Source organism: Xiphophorus hellerii, chromosome 6 (genome assembly GCF_003331165.1).
Source record: "Xiphophorus hellerii strain 12219 chromosome 6, Xiphophorus_hellerii-4.1, whole genome shotgun sequence".
Classification (NCBI taxonomy): Eukaryota; Metazoa; Chordata; class Actinopteri; order Cyprinodontiformes; family Poeciliidae; genus Xiphophorus; species Xiphophorus hellerii.
In genome coordinates this window covers 27,351,791-27,379,347 of record NC_045677.1, presented here as the reverse complement: position 1 = coordinate 27,379,347, position 27,557 = coordinate 27,351,791, and the positions used below count along the sequence as shown (strand labels likewise).

Sequence of the window (27,557 nt, the reverse complement as noted above, 5' to 3'; positions counted from 1 at the left end):
CCTTGTAAGGAAAGGAGGCAGTAATCTGTCCTATTGTAGGATCTTTGGAGGAGAGGTGGAGGAGGAGGGGGGCGGTACCCGCTGCGGCCCTTCAACTGCCACCCTCTCTTCTGCCACAGATACCCCCAGTGTTACCCTCCGGTGGGCTAAACTTCACCGACAGCCGCGCAGAGACCCCGGGCAGACTGAGAGATGGCCGGAGCGACGGGACCGAAGCGGCAGGACACCCGGAAATTTTTCGAGAATCTTTCTGGAGCTGGGAAATGCATCGCCGTGCTGACCAGCGGCGGAGATGCTCAAGGTAACAGAGTCAAGTTGGGCTGTAAGAGCGAGCTGGAGTCAGGGTCAGCGCAGGATCAGCGAGCTGAATCTAACTCCGCTCCTAACGCAGCCTGCCAGGGCACTTTCTGTCTAAACCGTCTGGAAACATTCAAGTATAAAAGCCTAATAATTCATCCGTATTTTATGTTGAGTTTAGTGTATCAGTTGGTTATTTCTAATTTGAAAAACACTACAGACAGGCATCTGTCCGATAAAGGATGTACCTGGCTAAGCTTCCCAAATTGCGCATTGCCCGGGGAGCAGGAACAGCGTGTGCTTTGATATCAGCGCGTCGCAACAACAAGTGAAGGAGAAAGAAGTTCCTCCTAATACATTGTCATATTTTATATATCAAATATTTTTCTGCTAGGGATTTAAGTGTGTGCTCTGGAGTCTCCCGGACTGTTACGCAACAGCCTGCGCTCACCCCGCGGTGTCTCTGCTTCCTGCGGGGATGCTGCAGCATTCTCTGCAGAGGGAAATGTTACAAGTTTTAATAAAGACTCTCAGTCTGCTGGAAACACCTCCAGCGCGTGACTCAAGGCTCGTGCATACATTCAGAAGCGGGTACAGTATCAACAGGTGACTGATCAAGTCGTATCTCTTTAATGCGAGGTGTTCTAAATATGAAACGTCACCTGCGCCAAGCATGTATGCACAGATGGCGCAGGCCCGCGCGCGCACCCCCAGGGGGCATGGCGTTGTTACCAAACCTGATCGGCATTTCAGAGCCTTAATTATCTACAATTTCCACGAATCGGTGCTCCAGCTCCAGCAACGCAACCTCACATGACAAGATTTAACTACACTCCAACTTATTTCTGAAGAATTTTATGTAGATTTTTTGGGTTATGGATTTAGAATATGTATTAGTCATATATATTTCTTATGTATATAAAAGCTCTGAAAGTGCGCCTTATTTCATTTACCAGCTGTAAAATGTTGTGGTTTGGACTTCCTGTCAGCTGTTTTTTTTTTTTTTTTTTTTGCCTCAGAAATAAATCCTCCCGCATCACGGAAGCTGAGTCACGACTGAACCAACATCAATTTATCTGAATAAAACTATCCACATCCGGTGCAGCTTTTCAGATTAAAACGGCTCAGTGTCGCTGTTAGAGTTTGCCTTTTTATTTAGAAAGAGTTTGGAATCTACTTCCGGTGACCTTCAGTGACTTAACGTCCGCTGTCACTGAAGGTCAAGCCGACTACGTGAGGAGCAGCGAGTATTTACAGAAATGATGGTGTGATGGAAAGACTGAATTCTGAATTCGTAGAGCAGAAATAACGTTAGTAATACATAAAAAGTTGCGTTTAAAGCAGTATAATAATGACTGCCATTAAAAGGCAACTTTTGGATGATTTTTATGTAATCAATGGTCTAACTGCATCCCTGCAGCCTGCACAGAATGCACCTTTAACCTCATTAGAGCGTGTTTTTACTGATCGGCTCTCCATATGCATAGAACATGTTGTACTTTGCCATGTAGGACACACACATGCACCAGTTAAACCAGTGCTATTGTTGGCTGTTATACAACACCGTGTGCCTATAGGCTGCAGTGAGAGTGGAGGGAGATGCTCTTTCTCAGTTGTCAGAGCCCCTGCTGTGCATCGTGGACAGTCTTTGTATTTTGGACAGGCTCCTTGTGGCAGCAGCTGAGATTTAATTATAACTGCACCTTTAAAACTGAGCAGCCAGTGTGAAAGTGATGCAGCGTCAGACTCATTGAGCTCATCTGGGAGCTCTGATGTCTGTCTGCATCTGAAGCCCTGAGCAAATACTACTGGAGAGGTAGTGTTTGTAGTCTGGATGTTACTCTATAAATGCTCTCCATGCACAAGCTTTATGCATGATTATAATCCATCTAAATCAAATATCAGGGGACACTGTACGCTTCGGGGCGGACATCATTAAGATGTAAGGGATGTTGTATTTGTTACTGCATCTTGACCAGGACTCCCTTATTATTCTCTATGGGTTTTTATCCTGGTAAAAATATAAATAAATAAATAAACAATAATAAAAAAAAGATCTTATGACTAACAGTAACATAAACCAAGGTTAAAGAGAGGCAGACAGGGCTTCTGAAGCACATGGATAGAAAAACAGACTCACAAAGTCAGTTTGTTTTTGTATTTTTGTCATTTGAAAACTTATAAGCTGCAGAAGACTTGAAGAGGAAGTTTAAGGTTAGGTTATTTAAAACAAATGACCAGAATTAATTAAATAATTTATAACAAAACATAATCATGTGACCAATATTCAGTTGGGAATCTGATTTGATTATAAATCAAATAAAAAAGAAAGAAAATTAAGATATTTTAAATACATACACATCTTCATAAAATGCCACAAAAAGCCTTGAAAAGGGTTATTTCTAATGTATTTAACTACTGAGCTACTGAGCAGCAGCTGCTGTTAGCTCAGACTGTCTAAAAAGTATAATATCAAACAAAAACATTCAGTCTACCAGGAAATATATGGTTGGCTACAGGAAGTCTGTTATTGTGCACTGAGATAAACGTCATACGGTGCTATGGGGAATGCTCTGTGCAGCTGAACGTTGTGTATGAACAACATGTTCTGCAGTCACTTCACCACAGAATACTGTAAGGTCAAAGGGTCACAGCAACATTTAGCAGCAGCACAGGAAATACTCCACTGGACTACAGAGCTTAGGGCCATGAGAATTATTATTTTTAACATCTTACGTTTTCCTCACTGAATAAACGTACTCAAATTAAACATTGTAAATTGTACAATTGCATTAAAAAAGTGCTTTTTAATCAACAAAACACATTAATACGTGATTATAAATTACACTTTTTTATTATTAAAATACATGTTTTTATTCTTTTGTGTTGGAAAAAAACCCAGTTTATGTTGTATTTTTCCAGTCATAATGACCAACAAAAACTGTTTGCACCTGACCCACATTCACCCAGCAGATACCAATACACAGACTGGTAGGAAACTCAGGGCTAAAAGCCTGAGTTGCTTTTAACACAAATCTATATGTGGCAAGAGAAAGCTGGAATCAAACCCACAACCTTTGGATTGCAAGACTCATCACCTTCGTCTCTGAGCCTGAGGAACAATGTAAACCTAAAATCCTGTCTTCAATCCACATTTACCTCAGAAAAAGACCATCTATCAACTAACACATAAGCTGGTGTGTAATGATCAACCTGTTAATGTAAATCAGCAGCAGCTCTGTGATCCCAGACTTAGTCTGAGATTTAAAGCCTGTCTCATGTCTAATTGCACTAAGTGCTCTGACAGGCTTTTTTCTGACTTGGCCCAACGTCCTCTGGGCTCTGCGGCTCTCCGGCTCTCCGGCTCTCCGGCTCTCTCTCTGTCTCAGCTTCACTCTGGTTTGACCTCCTTTCCCCCAGCCTTCAACTTGCCCCTCCCTGTTTATGCTGCTGGTCTCAGTTCATTTAAAGAGCAGGTCACTGAGGTCACTCGGTAGATAGGTCACCGAGGCCATGACGGTGTCAGATTTTCACTACATGGTTATTATGATGACAGGATTGACATTATGAAAATCTGTAAAAGTTAATTTAAAATGAATACAAGTGTTGCAGACGAAATTCATTAAACGTTTTCGACAGTTTTTCATTCAGTTCCTTCAGCTTTTTCACATTTTGTCACATTACAACCGAGTGTGAAACAGAGATTTTATGAGGTAGATCAACAGAATTAGCACATAGTTGTGGGGAACAAATAAATCATCCCATTAAGACTGAGAAAAACACTAAATAGATCAAGAATAAAGTTAGAGAGCAGTGCAAGATCAGCTTATAAAATAATCTTCTTAGCTTGAAACAACTCACAGGTTACTGTTCAATCCAGCATGTGAAAATAGTAGAATACAGAAGATCTATAAACCTAAACTTGACAGGTCATGGAAAGAGTTAATCAGGGAAGGAGTCCAAGAGTGCATGGTAACGCCGGAGGAGCTGCAAAGATGCACAGCTCAGGTGGAAAATCTGTCAGCCTTACATTCCCAGATCTGGCCTTCCTGGTCATGTGTCAGTATGAGGCTTTATCAGATAAAACCTCGCACCTCACTGAGGTTTGTGGTTATAGAATGTTCTTTAAATGTCTTCAGAGGTGTGAAGATTTTTTCACCACACTCCAGCTCTTCTTAAATCAAGAGAGTTATGGAGTTTTGGGACTTTATTTATGCAGTGTGTTTGAACCAGAGTGCCTTTTAAGAACCTTTAGCTCTTGAATATAAGCAAGTTAATATGTTAAATAAAGTACCTTCTGGATACAGTCTCTCTTGGTTGTTTTGTGAAACACAAGCATGAGACTCATTTGTGACACAGGAGCTTACTGTTTGTCATATAGCACTAATTTTATGTCTGTAGTAATAATAAACTTTCTGAAAATGCTTGAAAAGCCTCTGATTTTCTCTTTGTTCCCAGGCATGAATGGAGCTGTCCGGGCTGTGGTCCGAATGGGGATTTATGTGGGAGCCAAAGTCTACTTTATTCACGAGGTGAGAATGACTCAGAGTCCAGACATGACGATGGAGAGTCTGCAGTATCTGCCACTCTCAGCTGCTCACTAAATCTGTGCTGACAGCTCCTCTGTACTGGGCTATCACTGGGAATCAGGGACCAGCATGAGTCAGGCTGACTTCCCCAGTCTGGCCTGAAAACATTTCAAACGTAACATTACATTTTATTCCTGAGCACTAATTCACTTTTATTTTAGCTTTTATACACTAAAACCTGCTATAAAATAATTCATATATAACTGAGCTGTGTTGGGGAACATTAATATAAGTAATAACATCTAAACATTTACAGTTATTATTTCACATCAGGCTCAAAAATATGATGATTTAAATGGCACAAGCAACAACAAATGAATAAAACATAAAACATTATATTAAAGTAGATCAAACACTGATAGAAGCTCTCATTTGAAGGTTTTTTTAATTCCATTTCTTTTATTATGACATATTCTTATTTTAAATACTTTGAGGTGTAAGACGAAAATAGGCCAAAATTCACACAACCTGCACAATTTTGTCAATATAAGGAGTCATTTTAATGTGTTTGGTAGACTGACTAGATTCAGTTTTTTGTATTAAACATTTTATTAAATAATTTTAGAGAGCAATGATTTGTATTTCAAAGATTAAGGTTGGTTTTATAATATTCCCCTTTGCAAACTGGAAACACTATTTCCATTTTTTGGAGACCAGGTTTTATCTAAGAGCTTGAAGTAACATGATTATAAAGTGAGTAAATGGATGATTTCTAACTTGCAGAAATATGGTCAGAGGTTATTTTAGAAGTGGTTTGTTGTTACATTCTTAAATTCAGATGTTTATTGCATTGAAACAAATAACCAAATAATATTTTCCCTCCTTTGAATGAAACACTCTTACACTTTTGTCTTTAAGTGGTGTTTTTGAATATCTTTCAGTCTATATTCTATTTTTTTTGTTTTGGCTGTAGGGTCACCATTAAGGCATCTGATCCCTCTATATGTTTTGCATATGTTTATAACCCACAGTCAGCCTGACAGGTGTGGCATTATGTTTTATGAAGCTTGCATGTTATTTAGCTCCATCTTCTAATGTGTTAAATTTGATGACAGAGCAGTTGATAATACATGGGTTACTCACAATTAATTGCAGACAATATTAGAATTATTCCTGTATAAATAGGATTCTGATTCATATATTGATATCAAGCCATTTTCAAAGTGTGTTTACATGTATTATGTTGCATAATTTTCAAAACATCATTTGCAATGATGGTTCCACGGGAAGAATTAAATTGCTTTTGTGCAACATTTACTTAACTTCAGCTAAACTGTGTGGTGAGTCTGGGTTATGTTGCAAACATATTTGTAACATCCTTTGCAAATATGTTTTCAGTTTTTAACTGTTGCAATGAGGCGGCTGAAAACAGCTTTTGTTTAAAGTTCTACTTGATCTCTGCTTCAGCTGGTGCTTTAACTTTTCTCTCATATCTTGACTTTCTAGTGAGTTTCTTGGTAAATTTTCTTGGTATTGATAAAAGTCATTACTCTTATCAATACCACTTAGTGGAAAATAATCCTGATTTGATTAGGCCATCTCTTCTTACACACACATGCAGTGTTTTATGTTAAATTCACTTTCTGCAGAACTGTAGTTGGTCCCCTTTAAAAAAAAAAAAAAAAAAATTTAAATGCTGCTTATTGCTTTAACATTTGGATTTTCTTTTTAAAATAAGAAGTGAATGATTTCTTACCTTTTTGTTGTTTTTTCCTCTCAGGGGTATCAGGGGATGGTAGACGGTGGAGACTACATCAAAGAGGCGACGTGGGAAAGTGTCTCCAGCGTTCTGCAAGTGGTGAGCACAACCTGCTGTTTACGTTTCTGCTCACTTTGCTCTTCATGTTCCCTTATTCTGCTGTAAATCATGGTACTCTCATGTGTCATAAACTGTGGTACAAATGTTATTTGCATGAAAAGCAGGCTGTGGTTGTGGACCTTATTATCTGGAGGAAGTTTCACATTGTGTGTCTCAACTATAACGTCATACTGGCAATTTTGTGTGAATTTTATAATCTAAAATCTTCCAGTGAACATCCAGCAGTATCTGAATAAATACAATTAAATATTTTTTTTAAAATTATATTACTTTAAGTTTATGTCAAGTGTCTCTTTACCACCAGAAAACCTTGGTGTTTTCTGGTGGTAAAGGGTCATTAATGCTGAGATTTCTAAGCGTTTCCTCCTTTGTCTCAGATTCCCCTCAGATCCTTGAACGCAGCATCTTGGTAACTAAGATACTATTGAGGAATGAATGTGAAGGAAGTTGATTTTCTTTCTACATGGACACTCAAAAGGAAGAAAAATGTACATAGAAATTGTTAGTCTTAATTAAATGTTTAAATTGCCTATTAGTGGGTAGTGTGAACTTTTTAAACATTGGAAATCCTTAGTATTCTTCCACCAAGAGGTTTTTGGCTGTGCGTAGCTTCTTTGGGAGTTGACTTTCCTATCGTTTATCTTCACTATTAAGCATTTAAAGGAGAATGGCTTTCCTTCTGATAAAATCTGACTCTGGTGGGACTCGAACCCTCAACCTTTGAATAACCTCCTCAATCCATTTAGAAGTCCAATGTGCTAGCCATTGCACCACAGAGCCTTTATCCACGTGTTTGATGATGTTCAAAGAAAACCTTAAACATGTAAGGTTTTTTCCTCCAACAGGTTTTCAGCTAAGTACAACTTCTATGGTAGTTAAATACTATTGTGCTTTTTCACCATAATCCGTCTAATATAGAATGACTTTTCTTTTTTATAAATGCAAAAAGCATTTATATATAAAAAATAGCAAGCAGCGACTCTGGTGGGACTCAAACCTACAACCTTTGAATAACGTCAGTCTGTCTAGAAGTCCAATGCGCTATCCATTGCACCACAGAGCCTTCTGTCATGTTTTGCAAGGGCTTCATCCTATGTTTGTATTCCAATGTCTTGAAGAAACATCTATCTAGTTGACACTTCGAATATCTGATCGTTTTTCTTTGTAATGTGACTTGTAGATGGTCAAACAATTATGATATGGCAGAATATAAGGGAAAACCAGCAATGCAAACTGTTTATGATTTCATTGGCGCTTGCAAATGGTCAAACTATTGGATCACAGCTCTAATAGTATAGCAAAAGGAAGTTTTAGGTCAAGTTCATGTTATCCATGTAATTAATACTCCTTCCTTTTCAAACACTTTGTTGTGTGGTTTTTTTGAAAGATGCTTTTTTGCTAAAAGGTGGTTCTGCAATTGACTTTTACACAATGTTAATCCATCTTTATGTACAACTACTTTTTAAAGTACCAACTAGTTTATGGACAGAACTTATTATAAGAATCCCATGTATTGCACCATAGAATTCATGATTAAGTCCTTTTTCCAACCCAAAATGTTTCCCATCCCAAAGAATGCATACTAGCCTTTGCAAAAGCAAAAAATCACAGTTGTCCAGAAACTTAGTGTTTCAGTGTCATAAATGTGTCAGAACTATTGAATCATATTTAGAGTAATTGCTATGATTGACTCTGTCTCTAGGGTGGCACTGTCATCGGCAGTGCTCGTTGTAAAGAGTTTCGCTCCCATGAGGGCAGACTAAAAGCTGCTCACAACCTCGTTCAGCGGGGCATCACTTACCTGTGTGTGATTGGTGGAGACGGCAGCTTGACCGGAGCCAACCTGTTCAGAGAAGAGTGGAGTGGCCTTTTGAATGAACTCATACAGCAAGGTGATTGTTCATCTTAAACTCAGAATTTCTGTGTTTCAGCTTTACATACCTTAACTCTTTGTCCTTTCTCTGTGTGCAGGGCTCATAGATGAAGAGGCAGCCAGAAGTCACTCTCATCTTCACATTGTCGGTATGGTTGGCTCTATCGACAACGACTTTTGTGGCACAGACATGACCATTGGCACTGACTCAGCCTTGCATCGGATCATTGAGGTGGTGGATGCTATCATGACTACAGCTGGGAGGTGATTATATCCCTTCATGGTTGCAAAAAGACCAGAAGATATGAGTAATTCCATAAATTGATAGAACCGTTTGTTTTCTTTGTTTTCCAGTCACCAGAGGACATTTGTGCTGGAAGTCATGGGCAGACACTGCGGGTAAATGAACTAGCATTACCAGAGAAGGGTCATTTAACATTTCTACCTTTGGAGCCCAAAGACGGGTCGACTGACCTGAAGGATTTTAGCTAGCATCCTATAAGCAGGTGTGAACAGGCACTTTTGTTCTGTAATAAGGCCATTACTGGCGCACCAAAGGAAGGGGGAAAGCTTAACTCCCAGGGTTAGGGTTAGGGTTGTTCTAAGATATATGATGTTATGGTGCCAATTTGGCTGCCTATGTTTTTACTAAATGCATTTCAGGCTAAAGTCCATCTTACATCAAAATAATTTGGACGTCTATGTGTGTGTTTAGATACCTTGCTTTGGTCAGTGCCCTCGCATGTGGAGCAGATTGGGTTTTTATTCCAGAGATGCCTCCTGAGGATGGCTGGGAAGACAACATGTGTCAGAAACTGTCTGAGGTAACCTTTATTTTTTTAAAAGACCAATCATCTTAGAAGATGTTTTCATTACAAATGCATAAAACTCCTGGAGGTTTTCTTTATCACCACTCTTTGGGGCACACAGTCAGTCAGCAATAAGAAAATGAATGGCATGGACTTACAGTATCTGTTAATAGTTTACTTATGAAATCATACCATGATGTCTTTCTCAAACACAATCAGTTCAGTTCAATTGGTCATTTTGTGGTCTGTAACACAGTCACAGTTGGAACCAATTATTTACATACTGTTTATAAAAACCCCCCACAATTTCTTTAAAGTTAGAAGATTACATGCAGTAAGGTAGCCTATATGATGAAGTCATGGTTTTGTACGATTCTGGTTAATTCATAGCTTTTAAGGAACAATGAGGTAAACTTACAGATGTATTTAAAGGTAACACCTAAACCATTCTGCTCTATTGTGTGATATCATGGAAAAATCCTTCCAGACATCAAGATGAGAATTTTGGACCTCCTCCGTATGTCTGAGTGAGGGAGTGTAGATTTTACAAGATCTCCGAGGCTTCAAGTCTAATAAACAAAGAACAAGCAATCCTGATCATAAATTCAAACTTAATAGTTCCCTGAGGAATGTGAGCTAAATAAAGACTGTCTGAGATCATTGCTTGTAATAAGAAGTCAATCCTCTGTCCTATCATTAAGAATTTCCTAATGTTTTGGAAAGCTCAATAACACTGCTGCTATAGAGAGATTCAAACCCGCATTAGAGTTCACATTGTTCAGTCCAGTTTTAGGTAGAATATTAGTCACTTTAGGAAGACAGCTGTAATGGGATCAAAATTATTTTTTGAGAATATTCTTTCATTTAAGGAATCAGTCATTGCTCTAAACATAGACAAGGGAACAATTAAATCCAACCTTGGCTAGAAATTAAAAAGCAGGTCAACTCTGAGATAGCATAGTCTCAAGAAGATATCATGAAATGTTTCTTTCATCAAGAATTTTTCACTGTAACATCTATTGTTATAGGACTTGTAAATTAAAACTGGGCGGTTTGAACACAGTGTTCCATGCATTGCGCTGTCATTACTTTCCAACATACTTCATTGTGCTTTTGCTATTGTCTAGAGTCGATCTCGAGGCTCCAGGTTGAACATTATCATAGTTGCTGAAGGAGCCATTGACAGTCAAGGACAACACATTACCTCTGATTTAGTGAAGAAAGTGAGTAAAGCTCAGTCTCAGGCTGACGCAGAGGAGAACCAACAGCTGGAACACTAAGTGGAAATGGATGATTCTCAAGAAGTTTACGTAAATAATTTCAGGTTGGTTGAGATGCTTGTCACACTGCCAGGAATGTGGCAAAGTACAGATGACAATAGGCAACAAGTCGAAGTTTCCTCGCGTTTTGTTCTGAGATCATCCTCCATTGTTCGATCCAGCTTGTGGCACTGCAAAACGTTTTCTGTCATGTTTTCAAATACTTGTGCTTTTTATATTTCTCTAGAACCGTGCTGATAAGAAAAGGCTGAACATTATTATTGTAGCTGAGGGTGCCATTGATTGCCACAACAAGGCAATAACCCCTGATTATATCAAGGACGTAAGTATGGTCGCGAAGCCTCGTCGTCTGGTGGATGCTCGAATTCTCCCTCATAAGCATGAGTTTTTTCTTCTCTTTATGGTTTTGGTTTCCTCACGATGGAAACACTTACAACAATTTATGCTTCACATGTGGTCATTTCTAAAAATAAAAAAAAATACACCATTTAATTTTTCTTTTTTTTTTGTTCTGTTCCCGCATCATTTTTTGTTTCCGCCCTATTTTTGTTCTGGAAAGTTGACCTTGCATGTCCATCATTTGGCACACACCAACATGACAGGAGATGTTTTGCATGATTTCTCCTCTGTTACTTTTTGTGATTTGTGCTATCTTTTTTTTTAAGTCTGTTTCATTTCGAGAAGCGATAAAGTCTTACAAATATCAAACTAATAGGAGGCATTGTTGTTTCAATGGGAACCTTGAGTTAATGTCTATATTATAATATATGCTGCATCTATAGACATTATGGCAGAATATATTCATTTTAAAAGCAATTCTGTTACAACTGTTAATCTATGATGTCTCTGTCAATAGCTGGTTGTGAGCTGCCTGGGTTTTGACACCAGGGTCACTATCTTGGGCCACGTACAGAGAGGTGGGACTCCATCTGCCTTTGACAGGATTTTGGTAAATCAACGTAAATCAATTACAATTCCTTTTTTTTTCACTTTTATGGAGATGGATTGGTAAACCCCTGCTGAAATGAATTTCCAGGCCAGTCGAATGGGCGTGGAGGCAGTGTTGGCATTACTGGAGGCGTCCACCGACACACCTGCCTGTGTTGTGTCTCTAGTTGGCAACCAGGCTGTTCGACTACCGCTTATGGAGTGTGTTCAGATGGTAAGTTGGCTTGTTCATGTTCGCCAATTTCTCAAAACTTTACGCTGTGATTCAGACTCCTTTTTATCATCTCATTCTGTTTTCTAAAAGGATGAGAGTGAGGTTGAAGTCTGAACCATCAAACGGTGGTTATAGCTCCATTGTGGCTCGACAGGTTGCACCGAGGTGTGCCATGACAGAACACACCACTGAGCTTCAGACAACAGTCATGTTTTTGAAAGTAGAACTGAACTGATAAAGTGCCATGCAGTAGATATGTGTCGCCCTTCAGGAGGGAATACACCCATTATCACTGTTAGCCCTCCATGTCAACCCTGCAGAGTTTCAGTCTACTCCTCCTCTGGTTTTTGCAATTCCAGCTCTATTTCAGAAACCTCACATGTGCTCAGAACATGGCGGAGCTCATTAATGAATTGTGAAAGAAGCTAGGATGCACTCCAAGTACAACTTATCTTATTACTTTTTTCTTTTGACTTACGACAATGAGAGTTTTAGCTTTTCCCCACTACACCTTTTCCTCTAAGGTACCCTAGTTTCCTTAACTTTACTTTTATGAATATTCTCTCCACGTGTTAGCTTGATGTAGTTGCCATGGTGAATCAAGGTAATAGGTGGTGGTTGATTGATCTCATAGCACACTGTCATTCAGGACTAGGGTACCCACAATCTCCCTGTGTTTTGTAAGTAAAATGAAAATGAAAAAAAACTTTTTTGAAAGTTATTTTCTGAAATTATCCCCAGGTGCTTCCAGTTTCACTGAACTTTACTCACCATATATCAGTAGTTACCAACAGACGTGCTCAAAAAGAAGACCAGCTACATGCTGAAATCATTTGTTTTTCCAGTAAAGCAGCTCTTCTGTTTTGCCATCAGACTCAAGAGGTACAGAAGGCCATGGACGAGAAGAAATTTGATGAGGCGGTCAGACTGCGCGGCAGGTAGGTCTGAGACAAAACTCATGAAATGTGCAAATAAGCCATCTGCAAAGAAATTGTAAAGCAAGGTATGCAATGAATTTGCGTTATCTAAAAACTTTAACTCTATTTTCAATGTGCAGGAGCTTTGAAAATAATCTGAGCACCTACAGACTGCTTGCTTCTCAAACTGCTCGCTCCGAACTCCAAAATGTAAGCGCCACTGCAAACAAACACCACAAAAAAATGAAGAATACAAACAAACCAGAAATCCACTCTTTTAATTTCTTTGATCCATCTTTTCCAACAGCTGCTCTGAGATTTGTACATTAGCATAAGGTACCGCCTGGTCAGGTGCATCCTGGATGCTGCAGTCTTTTTGTGACACTAACAGAGTCTCTGTTTTTCTGTGACTGACTTGAGGGAGAGGAAGAGAAGGAGGCAGGGGAAGAAGAGCAATCTCATGTATGTGATGGGTCAGCTTCTGCAGCTTGTGCAGGTGTAGTTCGCACCATTAGTTTTAGGCAAATTAGCTCAGACTCCTTATCAAGCTGCTGGCTTCTAATTACCATGCTGACAAAAAATGAAAAGGGTTTTGTGTATTCATGTGAGAAATAAATCTCTTTAAATTCATATTTTCATTTTGTCATGGTAACAGAGTGCCACAAAAGGGTCAGTGCTCCCCACCAGTTGCTCTGTCCATCTTTTCTTATTTTTTCATGGCTCTGCTTTGTTGTAGAATTGCATTCTTATAGAGAAATGCATTGGTTCTGAAGCACCGACACACAGGTAATGACTTCTATGCTTCACATAAGCATAAAAAATAAGCATTGAGTCTGAAGAGAAAAATGCTGGTAACACTACGCATAACTCCAAATTATGTTAGAGTTTTTAAGTGCATGTAGAGCTTAGCTTAAACTGAGTTCAAGAGACAACTGACAACACTTATTACCTATATGAATTTGATGCTGTGCCTTAAAAAATTCAGATGAAAATGTTAGTCTACATAAAAATGATTCTGAAAATATGACTTTTTTCTAAGTCACTGTTGTGTTCCAATGTTAATATCAGAGTCAGAAATTTGACAGTTTTTGATAAAAGTTTTTTTTCACAGTCAGGAGCTACTTAGTCAATTTTCAATAAAACGTAAGTTTTAGTTTATTTATCAGCAGAAGTTCTGAAACGCCTTCTTTTTGAGGTTCTGACGTCTTGAACGTGTTATTGATCCTTAGTGCTCAGCAGATTCTTAATGCTGATGGCTGCTGATGTTTTCTGTGGTTGTCATGAGAAAACAAACGTTGCTGCTTCTCTGCGTTTCTAGAAGCATGTGGCTTCTTGCATGTAAAGTTCTCATTGCAGGAACTGTTTCATTTCCTCAAACATTTTTAATGCTGAGGTTTACATATGTTCAAACACTAAATGTGAAATTCATGCATTAGGTGTGACTAAAAGATATGACAATGCTTGGTGTTAGAACATACGGCCTTAGCATACGCAGAGCAGCCGGATTCTGATTCATCTACTGCATATTTAGCACCTTTCAGGGTTGCGTGTCTTTGTGTGAAATATCTGCCCTCCATTATCCTCAGAGCTCCTTTAACGTGGCGGTGATGAACGTCGGCGCTCCGGCTGCCGGTATGAATGCCGCCGTGCGTTCTGCCGTCAGGGTGGGAATCACAGAAGGCCACAAAATGTTTGCTGTCAACGACGGCTTTGAGGGCTTCTACAAAGGACAGGTGAGTCACCACAGACAAACAAACAAACAAAAATAAAACATTTTTTCTTTGTCCAATTAACTATAAAAACTGTACAGACCTAAAAAGGCTGCCAAACTCAAAGGATGCACCAGTATTTTATTGATAGGCAAAGCGCTGAGCAAAATATGAATTCTGAAACTGTTCCTTGGTCACAAAACTACAGTTTGTTCACATTAAAACTTCCTTCCAGCCTCCAAACTACTGTAGCACATTGTTTCAGAGTAACTGTTGATTAGCTAGAATAAGTTTTCTATATTTTCTTAATAGATAAAACTATTAAAACAAAGGTTTTTAACAGAGCCTTCCTCTTGTCAAAAATCCTTAAACCACCACTTGTTTAAGGAAATACATGAGTTGCTTTCAGAATGGAAGAAAGCATTTTTTTTTCTCAAAATATAATTTTACTAAGAAATCATTCTCATGATTTGAATTCTATCTGGAAAACAAATTGTGTGTTGTAATGGATAATATTAAATCTTTATCTCCAAAAATGGAATCTTCAGGAATTCCACATGGAACAATTTTTAGCTCCTATTCTTTTCAGTTTAATTGCTATTTATAGATGAGTTTCCTATAATCAGCTTCAAGCATTCGGGGACGATGCAGTTGTTTACCCCACAGGTAAAACTTTTGACTGTGCTGTAGAAAGACTACACTCAGGTTTTGAGAAAGTGTCAGCATATCTAGATGAATCTACACAAATACTAAAATTGGAATCTCACTGGGTCAAAATGTAAGAAAACAGGAGAAAAGTAAGGAATGTGTTTGAATACGCTTTGATGCGCTCCTGCTCTGAACAGTTCATGCCTACGGGGATCGGTGGTGTTTATTTAATACCATCCTACGCCATGAGTGGATATATTATTTTCGTGTGGCATCATTCATTTAATAGTTTCAATTTGATCATTTTTAAGGACGATCTAACCATCTGATAATAAAAAATAATTCTCTACCCACTGATACTGTAGTTGATTGTTAGATCAACTAATCTGACAGTAAGTGCTACATCTACTGTACATATCGTTGTGTCAGATTACCGAAAATAATTATTGATTCTTTGTTGCAACATTTGCATTGCATGTGAAGACTAACATGCTCATTCATTAGAATGTTTTGATATCTCCAAAAAGTCTGTGACAGCCTGGATGATGTGTTGATTAGACTGCTTATATGATGTTACCTGCATTGTAAGGTGCTGTAGTGTTAATTTCCTAAGGAATACCCAGAGTACTGAAATGAAAGGCAGATGTGATAAAGTTAGTTTACCACTCACAGCATGCAGGCAATAAGTTGTTTATTACAATTGAATAAAAGTTATGTTTTGTCATAAAAAGAAACAATAATTTTAATAATTTTAGTATCTTGCTTGATATGACAACTTTAAAATTCAGTCTGCATGCAGCCTGATGAACAGACTCGGCTGAGCCCAGATGTAGGACATGAATGCTCCGTCACTAACCGCCTCCTCTGAGCCCTAATGACCACAGTGACAACAACAGCGTCCTGTAAACAGTTCTGCTTACTGTAAGCCAATTACAGAACCTTCCCCTGCAGCAATTCCATTCATGCAAAGAAGCGGTCTCCAACATGCTCTGCTGACCGCTGGCAAACACTTGCTTGTACACGCCCTCATACACACACACGCACGCAGATACACGCCTACGTGTGTTTGGATCTTCCAGCAGAGCCGTGGTGACCTGTGGGAAGTGATTACTCTCCGAGGTGAGTGGTCACAGAGGAAGATTAGACATGATTGAGACGTGAAGCAGTGATCCCTGAGTAAAAGCTCTTCTAAATAGGACACAGACTGCGGTGAAGAGCAGCTTGTTTGGTAAAACTCTGCTTGCATTCATGCAATATGAAAAGACTAAAGGAGAAAAAAATGAGCCACTTTGTTGCTTTGAAATATAATAATAGCAATAAAATATTAATCTTTTCATAACATTATTAGTAAATGTTGTTTTAGCTTATTAATATTGGTCTTTTCTGTCATATAACAAATCTAAATAAATATGTATCACTGCAGTTTGCTGCTTGGAAGAAGCAAACATCTTTGTTAATGCAGCACACCTCATGAACAGCCTCAACACTTTGTTAGTTGGCAACTGTTAACAGGGAATCTTGTGTTGATGTAATCATGAAATATTTTTCTGTAATTCCTTTGCAGTCTTTTAGAAGCACCTCGGCAGCTTTTTGTTTTGTTCTTCTCAGATCAAGGAGATCAAATGGGGAGATGTTGGGGGTTGGACTGGCCAAGGAGGATCTCTGCTGGGGACAAAAAGGTGAGAACAAAAACACGTAGGCCTTAAGTTTGTAGCATCTTCAGTATGAAGAAGACATGGCAAAGAAAAATGATTTGGTAATATTTAATTGATCCCTTTCAGTTTCTTTTGCTGTATCTTTTTAATTTTACAGTTGGGATTGAGTGACGTGTTATTTCCTATAAAACAAAGTTCTAAATAAAGCAGATTTTCTCTGTTCCCCATTAAGAACTCTTCCAGCAAAACATCTGGATGCAATTGCTGAGCAGATGAGGATCCATAACATCACTGCTTTACTTGTTATAGGGGGATTTGAGGTATGTTGCTTTTTTTATTTATTAGACAAAGTTGTCTTTTTTTATTGAAACTTAAGTTTTTATTTTGATATTTTTAAATATAACAGAAAGTATTGCCAACACTCTTAGAATTTCATTCTGTTGTTTAATGTTCATGTTCTGTTATGATTGATCAGTTATTGATTTTGCTCATTTTAATCATTGTAACCTGTTTCCACTGCTGCTGTCCTGTATTTTACAGTGGATCTTAAAGTGTACACATCACTGCTAAACTGACAGGCATTTCAGTCTAACAGATTTGTTAGTTTTTATTTTATTTTATTTTATTTATTTCTGTAATGTGATATGTGTCACATTAAGCAGATTTTGAAAGCCTGGCATTTTAAACGGTGTTTGTACACTTTTTCGATCCACTGGCGACCTGCTCTTCATTTCAAGCCTGTTTGAGTTTTTTGCTTTCACTAGCCATCTCTATTTAACATTTAAGCTAGTAAAAAACATGTCTTGACTGCTTAACTGTTTAAACTAATTGATGTATAAGGAATTGTTTCAGGCTTTATTTTAAACAAATGACTGTGCAAAGTATTGAAATGACATGAAGTCATTTTCAGAAATCTGGTGCCCTGGAAGCAACTTCTAAAGAAATTAGGTTTAGTTTAAAATCTTTGCACAGTTTTTATTTATTGGCAAAGCTGCAACACCTGTTGTGCATAGCACTGCCTGCAGTGCCTAGAATAATCATAGTTATTTACTGATTCCATGAGATAATGGATAAAATATTTCCAGGTGTCCCCTGACAGATCAGTGCAGCTTTGCCAATGAAAGAAAAGCTAATTTTTTTTTCATCTTTGTATCTTTTTTGTGCAACAAGCAACATCAGCTTCCTGTGCATGTCTGGCGCCTGCAGTGATTGGCTTGGCTCTCTCCCTTTGGCTTCTCCCTCCACTATGCTCGTCGGCTGAACTTTGTTTTTCCCAAGAGTGCCTGTAATTTTCCCACCGCATTTCTCCCATCAGCAGCCCCCCGTCCTACATCATACTCCCTCCCTCCCTGTTTGGACACAAGCCACATTCATCATGAGTTTTGTCTCCCCATTTATTCTCTCCTCACTCAATTTTCACATTACAGATCAGAAGATATGAACATTTTCCAGCATGTTTGGACCCAAAAGTTATCAAAATCTTTCTGTTAGCATTCCCTCTTTTTAAACTGTACAGACTTTTGTATCCAAAAAAGAAGAATTTAACATTGAACCAAACAGTTAAGCTAATGACTATCTTCCTTTGGATCTTATTGCTGTCGCAGCTTCTTCCTGGACTTTTTCTTACCTAAAAGCTTTCCTGTATCCTTGTTCTCATTCTGCTACGTTAATATCTCAGCGTTACGCCTCACTATTCTACCATTCATCTCCTAATCCCAACCAATAAGATGCTGGCTCTCCACGCTGCAGGCATACGTTGGATTACTGGAACTCTCCTCGGCACGGGACAAATACTCCGAGTTCTGCGTGCCCATGGTTATGATCCCAGCCACAGTCTCCAATAACATACCTGGTTCAGATCTCAGCATTGGCTCAGACACAGCTCTGAATGCCATTACTGACGTAAGTGTGGCTGGCTTTGAGCGCCTGCGAGTGTTTGTGGATGTGTCAGTCAAACGCCGTCCAGTCGATCAGAGTTTGGGACTCTTCTGACTACCAGCTCGCTTCCAAGAATCAACAAACAGGAAGTGGAAATTGAAGTGTTTTTATTATTAATAGAGCTCTAGTATCAGAGAAAACTCATGCAACTGAATGATATGGCTTTCTTCAAGTCATACTGAGATAATTTTACAAAGTTAGATTAGTGTATTTAGACAGAAAAGTGGTACAATATGTCAAATTAACAGGGAGAAAAAACATTTTTGTAATAGTTGTCAAACTAAGCAGTAGAACTTGGTTTCTGGGTTTAAGTCAGATACCAGATTTGGGTATAATTACCTCCTGTAGTGAGTCAGTTGATTGTGGGGTTGGATGTATTTGATTCAGTGTAAAAACAAACATTGGATTGTGTAGGTTTCCAACATACACAATCCAATTCAGTCCAAATACAGTTCACATCAATCCATTTCAATTTTTGAGCTGATCGTGCATCTTATTCAGCTATCAAGGTTCTTCCTATAAGTTGGAGCTTTTTGCACCAAGGTTTTGCTAACATGTCTACACTTTTGTTATGGTTCACCCAAAATAATACAACAAATCACAACATTTATTCTGAAGTGAGCTATTAAAGCTTCAAATATCCTCACTGTGGGTAAGCCATTGTTAGTTAGCTGCTTTGCTAAATGCAGGTTCAGTAGAAACATTGTTACCACGGCGCTTATTTGAGCCGGATAAAACAATACAAACGTACTATGAGTCTGTAAAGAGGTTTAAACAAAAACAAAACTAAATTGTGTGAACATCTACAATCAGTATATTTGTTATGGTCATTTTAAAATATGTGGTTTGGCATACTGTGTGAACCACATACTATGATGAGGTTACATTTTTTAAGATACATCTCTCATCCAGCGAGACATACCTGACCAGATATTATTAGGGATGAATTATTCAGTAGGGACAAGATATTACTTCTAGTTTTTGCTACTTGATATACGGATCACAGATGCAGTCAGTGTGTTAAGGTTTATTCTGTTGTGATGTTTTGCTTTCCAGTCCTCCTTCTTTGCTGACTGGTTGTTAAAAATGGCTCACAGCTGAAATATCTGGAAAAATATATAGTTAACACGGTCGACCTTCTGCTTGACCTTTAGCCTTTAGCTTTAGCTGCTTAACCTTGGCTGACCTTGGAGGAAACAAATCAAAATACACCTACCCTCACAAAGCAAAAACACATTAAATACCAGTGATGGATAAACATAGTGCAGTAGATATAAATAAAAAATAAACGTCATACAGTCTGTAGTTCTCTCAACACACCTGATGAGTTTAATTCTCCCTAAATGGAGCTGATGAGTTAGAAACATGTTTCTGCTGTTGGTTGCTGGAGGTGAGTTGGTCTGCAGAGGTGCCAGGTAAGTCAGAGCATGCAGTAACTTGTTGCATGTTTGCACCACGGTCGTAGTCTTGGTGTGTTGTGTCAGTGCAGTTTGCTGTTTGTGTGCTGATAAACACTCAGTAAGTGGGCAGCGCTCCGATTCAGCTTATTTCTCCTCCAAACAACACAGACTGTTAAGTTCCTCTGAAAGGCTCGTTTAAAGTCAAGCCTGCTGACGCTTTCTGTTTCAAGACTCTTCGCTGGATGGACATAAATGGAGACAGATCCTCTGCAGTCCCTCCTCGGCCTTTATCTCTGTGTGTCAACACCGTGACTTGTCACGGTGATGACCTCACCCCTGCACCCTGCTCTGTCCCCTCTCAGCCAATGAGAAGCCAAAGCCCCATCCCTGACGTCCTGGAGAGAGTCAGCTAAGCAGCCCACACATTACAGAGCTGAATGTTCATGGTTCCAGTTCAAGTAAAGAGGCTGCCCCATTCATGTATCCTTCATTTTCTATTGCTTTCTAAGTCACAGTTCCCTTCTAGTTCATATAAAACATAAAATTGCTTTTAGCACGGCTTGTTTTGTAAACAAAACAGAGTTGAGTTTAAACCCAACATATGTCCACAGAAAAGAAGGATACAGGATGAGGGAGCCCCAGGGCACCATGATCAGTTGGTAAAGATACGTAGAGCTGTAAGTTCCCCCCCTAGTGGTCTAACTGCATATTACGGCCCACCACCATCAGGCCTTTGAGTCCCTGCTGGAGCTGTACGAGGCCCGGGCCAACTACAAGGAGTTTTGCATTCCCATGTGCATACTGCCTGCCACCATTAGTAACAATGTGCCGGGCACTGACCACAGTCTGGGAGCCGACACGTCGCTCAACGCCATTGTGGAGGTAAGGCCCAAAAACAGAAACACAACTAATGGTCTAGAAAAAATAATGAGAAGACAGTATATTAATGAACTGAAGTTTTACTGGGTAAGATGACATCAGATACTCTGCAGAGAGTTTAGCCAGACTTTACTTAGACCAGGGAGTTAACAGACTTTTGCAGAAATTAAGGCTTGATGTTTTTCACAAATGTTATCAAAATAAATCAAATAAATGTCTTTGCTGAAGCAGGTTATCTAGTTACAAATTCATATTTTAGTCCAGTGCTTTTCAAAGTTTTTCACCAATTTTCATAACAAGCACATTAATGTCTCCATAGTGACAGACGTTTACAACAGAGGTGCAGCAGAATCTGAGATATTATGTCGTTTGGTATTTTCCTTCAGAAAAAAAACGTAACAGTAACTGCTTGGTGTTTTTTTTTAGGATAGATTTTGATGGTTTTAAGGGTTGTAATACCCCAGAATATCCATGTACAGATTTAAAATCATAAACCTAAACCTTCTCACTTATTGGTGAGCAAATGAAAATATAGTCGCAAAGGAAGCTTTATCATTGTTATCTAAACTATGCCTGAAAGTTCAGGTAAAATCAGGCAAATGCTTCATTATTGCATATTTTAGGGTATCTAATAGAACTTAAATTAAAATGATTGAGGTCTTCTTGTACAACCACCTTAAAAATACCTACAGGTTCAAGGCAATAAGAAAAAGCCCAAATTAAGCTGGTAGCATGTCTGCTGAACCCCTCAGTACCACTTCAAATATCAATGGACAAACAGAAGCTTGTGAGTACCTGCATGTTTAACTGGGTGTCTGTGTTTTCTTGGTAAGTTGTTTACTGCATAACTATATATTATTGTGTTGAAATCTGCATGTTTTGATGGATTGCATTTTGCCAAAAGGAGGTTTTCAGTGATGTTATGGAGATACATTTTTCTGATTTGGTTGATTTCACTTTGAATGCGCTTACACCTTCAGAAATCAAAGACTGACTCCACTTAGAAAGAATTACATATTCAAGTAATTGTGCTTCAACATAACAAGGTTGACTGGCATTATTTACCACCAGGAGGTTTTAAATTAAGGCTTGATTATTTCTTTTATTTCTTATTTTCAATTGATATTGACTGTTTTCTGTCACGAAATTAAAGAATATATTTGCCGTTTTAAGCAGTTAAGCTTTAGTGTCTAATTTTTATGCAAACACTTGAATATAAAGCTCACGATTTTAACATTACTGCAGCACCATATGAGGAGTCAACCTGTGTATCATTGTGATATTTTTACCCTACAGGAATTTTATCCACTCTAAAGCAGAGCTGCTGCTGTTTTTTGTCATCTTTTCATCTGTCATAATTATGCCATTTGTTGTTATTTTATCCTCCAGTTCTCTGATTCCAAAGGGATCATTGGTAAATCCATCGTATTTTCTATAGTATCTGAAATGATCCAGTTTGACTCGTCTCAGCTCTGCTTTTGAAATGCGTTCTCTGCAGCTGCATGCCTGAACAGAGACGGAAATGTTTAGTTTTTTTAACCCCATAACTTCTGTGTGAATCAGACATGCGATCGCATCAAGCAGTCTGCCAGCGGCACCAAGCGGCGGGTCTTCATCATTGAGACTATGGGGGGCTACTGCGGCTACTTGGCCACGGTGGGCGGTCTGGCTGCAGGAGCCGACACGGTCTACATCTACGAGGAGCCGTTTGACATCCGCGACCTGCAGGTCAGATTCAAATACATTTTAATACATTTATGAACCTGCTGGGTAAATTGCACACATTGTTTACGACAACTTGGTATATCAGACGTTAGTTCACATGCATCTTGCTTCTGCTGCGATCAGGATGCGTCAGGAATTTGCACGTGAGCCAGATTAAAGATATGCATACAAGGGAATTTATAAATAACCCCTGAGCTGCGTCATTCATTCCATAACAGCCAGATCTCTTTAGAGGATTAGAGACGGCAGGACTGTCAGTGTTCGTTGTTACCGTTACATTGTCCCAAAAACTGTTTTCTTTAAATTTACTGATAAGAATGTTAATAAATTACACTTTTTTGTTTTCAAATGGTTTCTTTTGAAGTGAAAACATTCTAATGTTTTACTAACCAGTAGTGGACGGCTTGAGGCATTTATTAAAAATGTAAGTTTCCATGAGAAGTTTTTAAGGTTTTGGTTAAATGATCAATACACTCTATTATAAGCAGGTAAGAAAACTGCTTTCAATCATATAGACTTTATGTGTAGCAGACTACAGAACGGTGATGATAGAAAGAGACGGCTAAAGAATAAATGGAGTAAAATTTAAAACATTGCCTAAAATAGACTTGCATACACAGAAGCAACAACAAACAGCGATGTGAAGGAGAGCAGTATGTGCAGGAGGAATGGCATGCAGAGCAAGATCTGAACACGCCGTTCATTTCACATTTAAAACAACCACACTTTAACAATGTGCTGTACAAAAATACAATAACAATAGCCTATGAATGATTTCAATAAAGTAAGATAAGCAAACACCATAAGATATATTTTTTATAATTTGATAAAATTGTAAAAATTGTAAAAAAATGTTAAACGTGTCCTGACTTTTGGAAAATATTTAAACTTTTAAATATTCTTTCATGTGGAGAAGTGATTAAAATCTCACAGAAGAACCTTAATGGACTCTTAACACCTAAACAAACATTAAACTAACGTTATCTCTCCTTATGCGTTCAGTTGCTAAATAAAAGTGGTTGTGGTGCCCTCTGGTGGTGCTTTTGTTGCACTGCGCCTCTGTGTCATGTGGAGCAGCACACCGAGGAGTCTCAGAGTTGCAGCTGCTTGTCCAGGTTGGAGGCAGCAGGCGTTCTTCCCTCAGGTTCACGTTAAGTCTTCCCTTTGTTTCCAGGCCAACGTGGAGCATCTGACGCAGAAAATGAAGACTAGCATCCAGAGAGGCTTGGTGCTCCGGTGAGTTTCATTCTGTTTGTGAAAGATTAGGATGTTTTCATTTTTTTCTGATGTCGATCTAGCTTTAGTCAACACACTAAAGTCTAACAGATGAAAATGTTAAACTGTCATGAAAATGTTTCCATTGTTGAAAACTGTTATGTTATTTTCCAGCCTTTGAAGTGACCCTTTAGACTCCCTGTGATGTTGTGTGTTGCGGTTATTTTAGTCCACTGCAGTGTTTAAAATGCTCCCAGCAGGATGAAGCTCTGTGGAAATAGGACAAATGTAATATTTTGAACAGAGCCTAGGTGACATTGTGAGGCTGTGCTGAGGGGTGAACCTGCATAATAATTTACTACAGCACACCAAAACCAGAACAATAATGGATGGAGGATATCTGCAGGCTGTAAAACACAGAACGCTGCAGTTTAATGAACTTAAAAACAGGATGAACTGATCTAATTTAACACAATAACAACTTCTATTGATATATTATGTGGAAAAAGTTTTAAACCACATATAATCCCATCTAATCAACAGTTTTCTGAAGATCTTTCAAATGCTTTTTTTCTTGGACTCTGGCTGCTGTTTTCTCATTTAGCTGATATTAACTGAATAATTAGTAAGGCTGTCTGCTCAGGTAGTGCTTCCTGTTGTAGTTTTTAGCTCGTGAGCTGTAGTTTTTTAAAATGAACAATGTGAAACCCATAGCTGTCTGTGTCTTTGATGTTCAGAAATATGTCCTAACATCTGGAGTTATCTGTCTTGTAACAAGCAAAAAGCAAAGTAGACGTTTTCAGTCACTTTGACCTTAAAAAGGATGTTGAGCCACAGATTTGCCTTCATGTCTGCAGTCTTCTTAAATCATATACCTAAATATATTGCAATGTGGGTCATCTTCTTCACGTCAAGTATGTCTTCTTTTCCCTGTTTTCACTTTTGCCTCTGTTGTTTATCTTAGAAATGAGAATTGCAACGAAAACTTCACCACTGATTTCATCTACCAGCTGTACTCTGAAGAAGGTCGAGGCGTGTTTGACTGCAGGAAGAACATCCTGGGTCACATGCAGCAGGTCTGACTTATAAAGTCTGGTCTAATGGTTTAATTATCCCTTGAATGTTGATTTATAATGGTCAATCGAAGTATATCTTTTAAAGTGTTCATAGTATTTTAAAGATAAAACTTTTCTTTTACTAAATCTTATAAAATATATAATGCCGTGCCATTATCTTTCCTTCAACAGGGCGGCGCTCCGTCTCCCTTCGACAGAAACTTTGGCACCAAGGTTGCAGCTAAAGCCATACAGTGGATCACACGGACACTCAAGGAGTCATACAAAGAAGGTGTGTCACACTACCTACTTGTGTTACTTAACTCTGAGAAGGATTCGTTACATATTAATGTTTTTGGAAGATTTTCACTGTGTTATGTCTTGGCTGTAAAAGTTTACATTTTTCTTATATACAGGGAAAGTGTTCACCAACTCAGAGGACACCGCCTGCCTGCTGGGGATGCGCCGAAGGGCGATGGTCTTTCAACCTGTAGCTCAACTCAGGGAAGAGACTGACTTTGTGTAAGATAGAGATTCTATCTTCATCCTTCCAGTCACGCTGTCCAAAGACTTATATCTACTTTAAAAAGCAAATATGTTTAGGATTAAAAGAGAACTATTACATCCAGCACAAAATTATGCAAGCCATATCTTGGCATGTAGTTCCAAGCCTGAGTTTAGTGTCATTTAGATTGCAGGAGAATATTTTCCTGGTTATGTACACTCTTCTTAGCAATCAATGTATTAATTTTGACCCTAATCCACAATGCGTCAAAATGATCCAAACAGGTTAAGCTGGTTGGATTCCTGGTGTTTCTGTTTGGTGTCATTGAGTCAGTGAAGATTTCAGACCTTCACTGACTTCTATGTTCGGAGGTGCCATTGTTACAACATTCACTACAGAGCAAAAACTGAATTTATTATTTAAAGTTATTTTTACACTAGATGTTCCCTTCTTATAACAGTCACAATTAATGAACTCTTAAATACTTGTTTTCAGTTTGAAGTAGCATTCCTTCAGGTTACTCAGATTTCCAGTGGTCTGTGCTGTCTTTACTGCTAGCTGTGTGTGTTGGGTAATGTTGCAGCTGTTTTAGAGCTGCAGCTCCACCACTGCTTCCATACACTGAACAAAAAGAGTTTGTGTCCCAAATTTAGCCCTACAGACATTCTGCATGTCCTTCTAGTAATGTGCTGAAGGTGAGACCTTCATTTCCTTGCCAAAGTATTCAAACCCCTGAAACCTTGAATAATTTATCACCCATTTTGTTTTTTTTATTTGTTTTGTGAAGGTCTCAGAGTTTTGCTAGACGCTTTCCATCAAATGTGACAAAGCGTGGGCTATTTTGTAAGAAAAATGTGTAAAGCTGGAACTGCAGTGCAAGATAACGTTTTTTGTTATGGAGGATGAATAGTTGATTTCAGGGTACGGGGGGTTTTCTTTGCAAAACATTTTGAAAACTGTATATCAGCATGGTCAATTTTAATATAAGAAAGGGTCTTAATGTTTTTGCAAGTTACTGTGCTTGAATTTGTACAAATCGCATCAACAGGGATTTACTCGTTAGTTTTGTCTCAGGTGAAATGTTCAACTCTAAAAAAAATCCTCACACTCAGTTTCTTCCTTTTCTTTTTTTTAGCCACCGGATCCCGAAGGAGCAGTGGTGGCTCAAGCTCCGTCCCTTGATGAAAATCCTGGCCAAGTACAAGACGAGTTACGACGTGTCCGACGCCGGCCAGCTGGAACACGTGACCCGGGTGCGGCCCAAAGAGAACGACGCCTCGGCCGCGATCTGAACCACTGCCAAACGGCTTTACTCCCACAGGAAACCTGCTTCACATTTCAGTGGCAGCTGCTCACACTGATTGATTCCTGCATATATATATATATGTAAGGAAAGATTATAAAGGATAGAGGTAAAATTTATAAAAGGATTTATTGTATGAGTGTGGCACTTTTCAGAAGGAATGTTACATTTTTTAGTTAAAATTTGACGAGGGTCATTTGGAAAGAGTATTCATTTTAAGCAAGCTAACATCTAAGAAAGCTTAGGTATCCAAAGTTATTATACATAAATATAATATAATATATGCAGTACTCATGATGTATTTAGGTTTTAGTGCCCCAAATGTAGCCATGTCTAATTATTGTTTTGTGTGAACACATCTCAGCCGGGGATGAAAATCTTTGATTAAATTTGGCTTTTATCACCTTCACCTGCACTTTGAACTACGTAGTCAATGTTATCACCCAAAAGCTGCTTTTAAAAAGGGAATCAATGTCTGGCGAATCACGCGCACTCTCGAGAATGTCCTGGAAAATGCTGTAACCCTGAAGGCTTCAGAGTGAGCAGGTGTGTGTACGGTCGAAAGCTAACTGTACGTGTGTGTCGTGTTGTTGCCTTGGCTGCTTGTATCCATCCTGGGCTTTCTGTGTTTTCACCGTATAGTTTTTATTCATGCAGGCTGTTGCTGTAGCAAAGCAAAGTATTTGGAGGATGTGTGGAACAGCCCATTGATAGCGTTAACGTGACGTGAGTGTCCTGTTTCAGAGTAAATAAAGCTTTTATGGTGTGGAAATGCTGAA

At 38.7% G+C, this 27,557-nt stretch overlaps 1 protein-coding gene and 1 non-coding gene across 6 annotated transcripts; one reads left to right on the top strand and one right to left on the bottom strand.

Moving 5' to 3' along the window:
- The first annotated feature begins 51 nt into the window (after nt 1-51).
- On the top strand, nt 52-27,557 carry LOC116720894 (ATP-dependent 6-phosphofructokinase, platelet type). Of its 5 annotated transcripts, none has more exons than XM_032564332.1 (22): nt 58-301; nt 4,756-4,829; nt 6,607-6,684; nt 8,408-8,597; nt 8,677-8,842; nt 8,933-8,977; nt 9,294-9,402; nt 10,894-10,989; nt 11,524-11,616; nt 11,704-11,829; nt 12,703-12,767; nt 12,887-12,956; nt 14,333-14,479; nt 16,712-16,782; nt 16,991-17,078; nt 20,826-20,978; nt 22,539-22,703; nt 23,875-23,936; nt 24,880-24,991; nt 25,163-25,262; nt 25,387-25,492; nt 26,611-27,557. In XM_032564332.1, the coding sequence occupies exons 1-22, from the start codon at nt 193-195 to the stop codon at nt 26,765-26,767; spliced, it is 2,382 nt and encodes a 793-aa protein (XP_032420223.1). In that variant the 5' UTR covers nt 58-192; the 3' UTR covers nt 26,768-27,557. The 5 variants fall into 5 exon arrangements, with proteins under 5 accessions (XP_032420225.1, XP_032420223.1, XP_032420224.1 ...); XM_032564333.1 differs by lacking the exon at nt 10,894-10,989 and adding an exon at nt 10,515-10,610 and having other exon boundaries at nt 59-301; XM_032564329.1 differs by lacking the exon at nt 20,826-20,978 and adding an exon at nt 18,508-18,660 and having other exon boundaries at nt 61-301.
- Nucleotides 7,396-7,485, bottom strand: trnar-ucu (transfer RNA arginine (anticodon UCU)). Its single transcript is given in 2 exon segments — nt 7,396-7,431; nt 7,449-7,485. It is a non-coding gene; the product is annotated as a tRNA-Arg (tRNA).

Bases quoted from the DNA above. Each gene is read 5' to 3' on its own strand.
- LOC116720894 (XM_032564332.1), top strand. From the start codon at position 193: ATGGCCGGAGCGACGGGACCGAAGCGGCAGGACACCCGGAAATTTTTC. The intron at 302-4,755 runs GTAACAGAGTCA...CTTTGTTCCCAG, and splicing joins CAGCGGCGGAGATGCTCAAG to GCATGAATGGAGCTGTCCGG. The intron at 24,992-25,162 runs GTCTGACTTATA...TTCCTTCAACAG, and splicing joins TCCTGGGTCACATGCAGCAG to GGCGGCGCTCCGTCTCCCTT.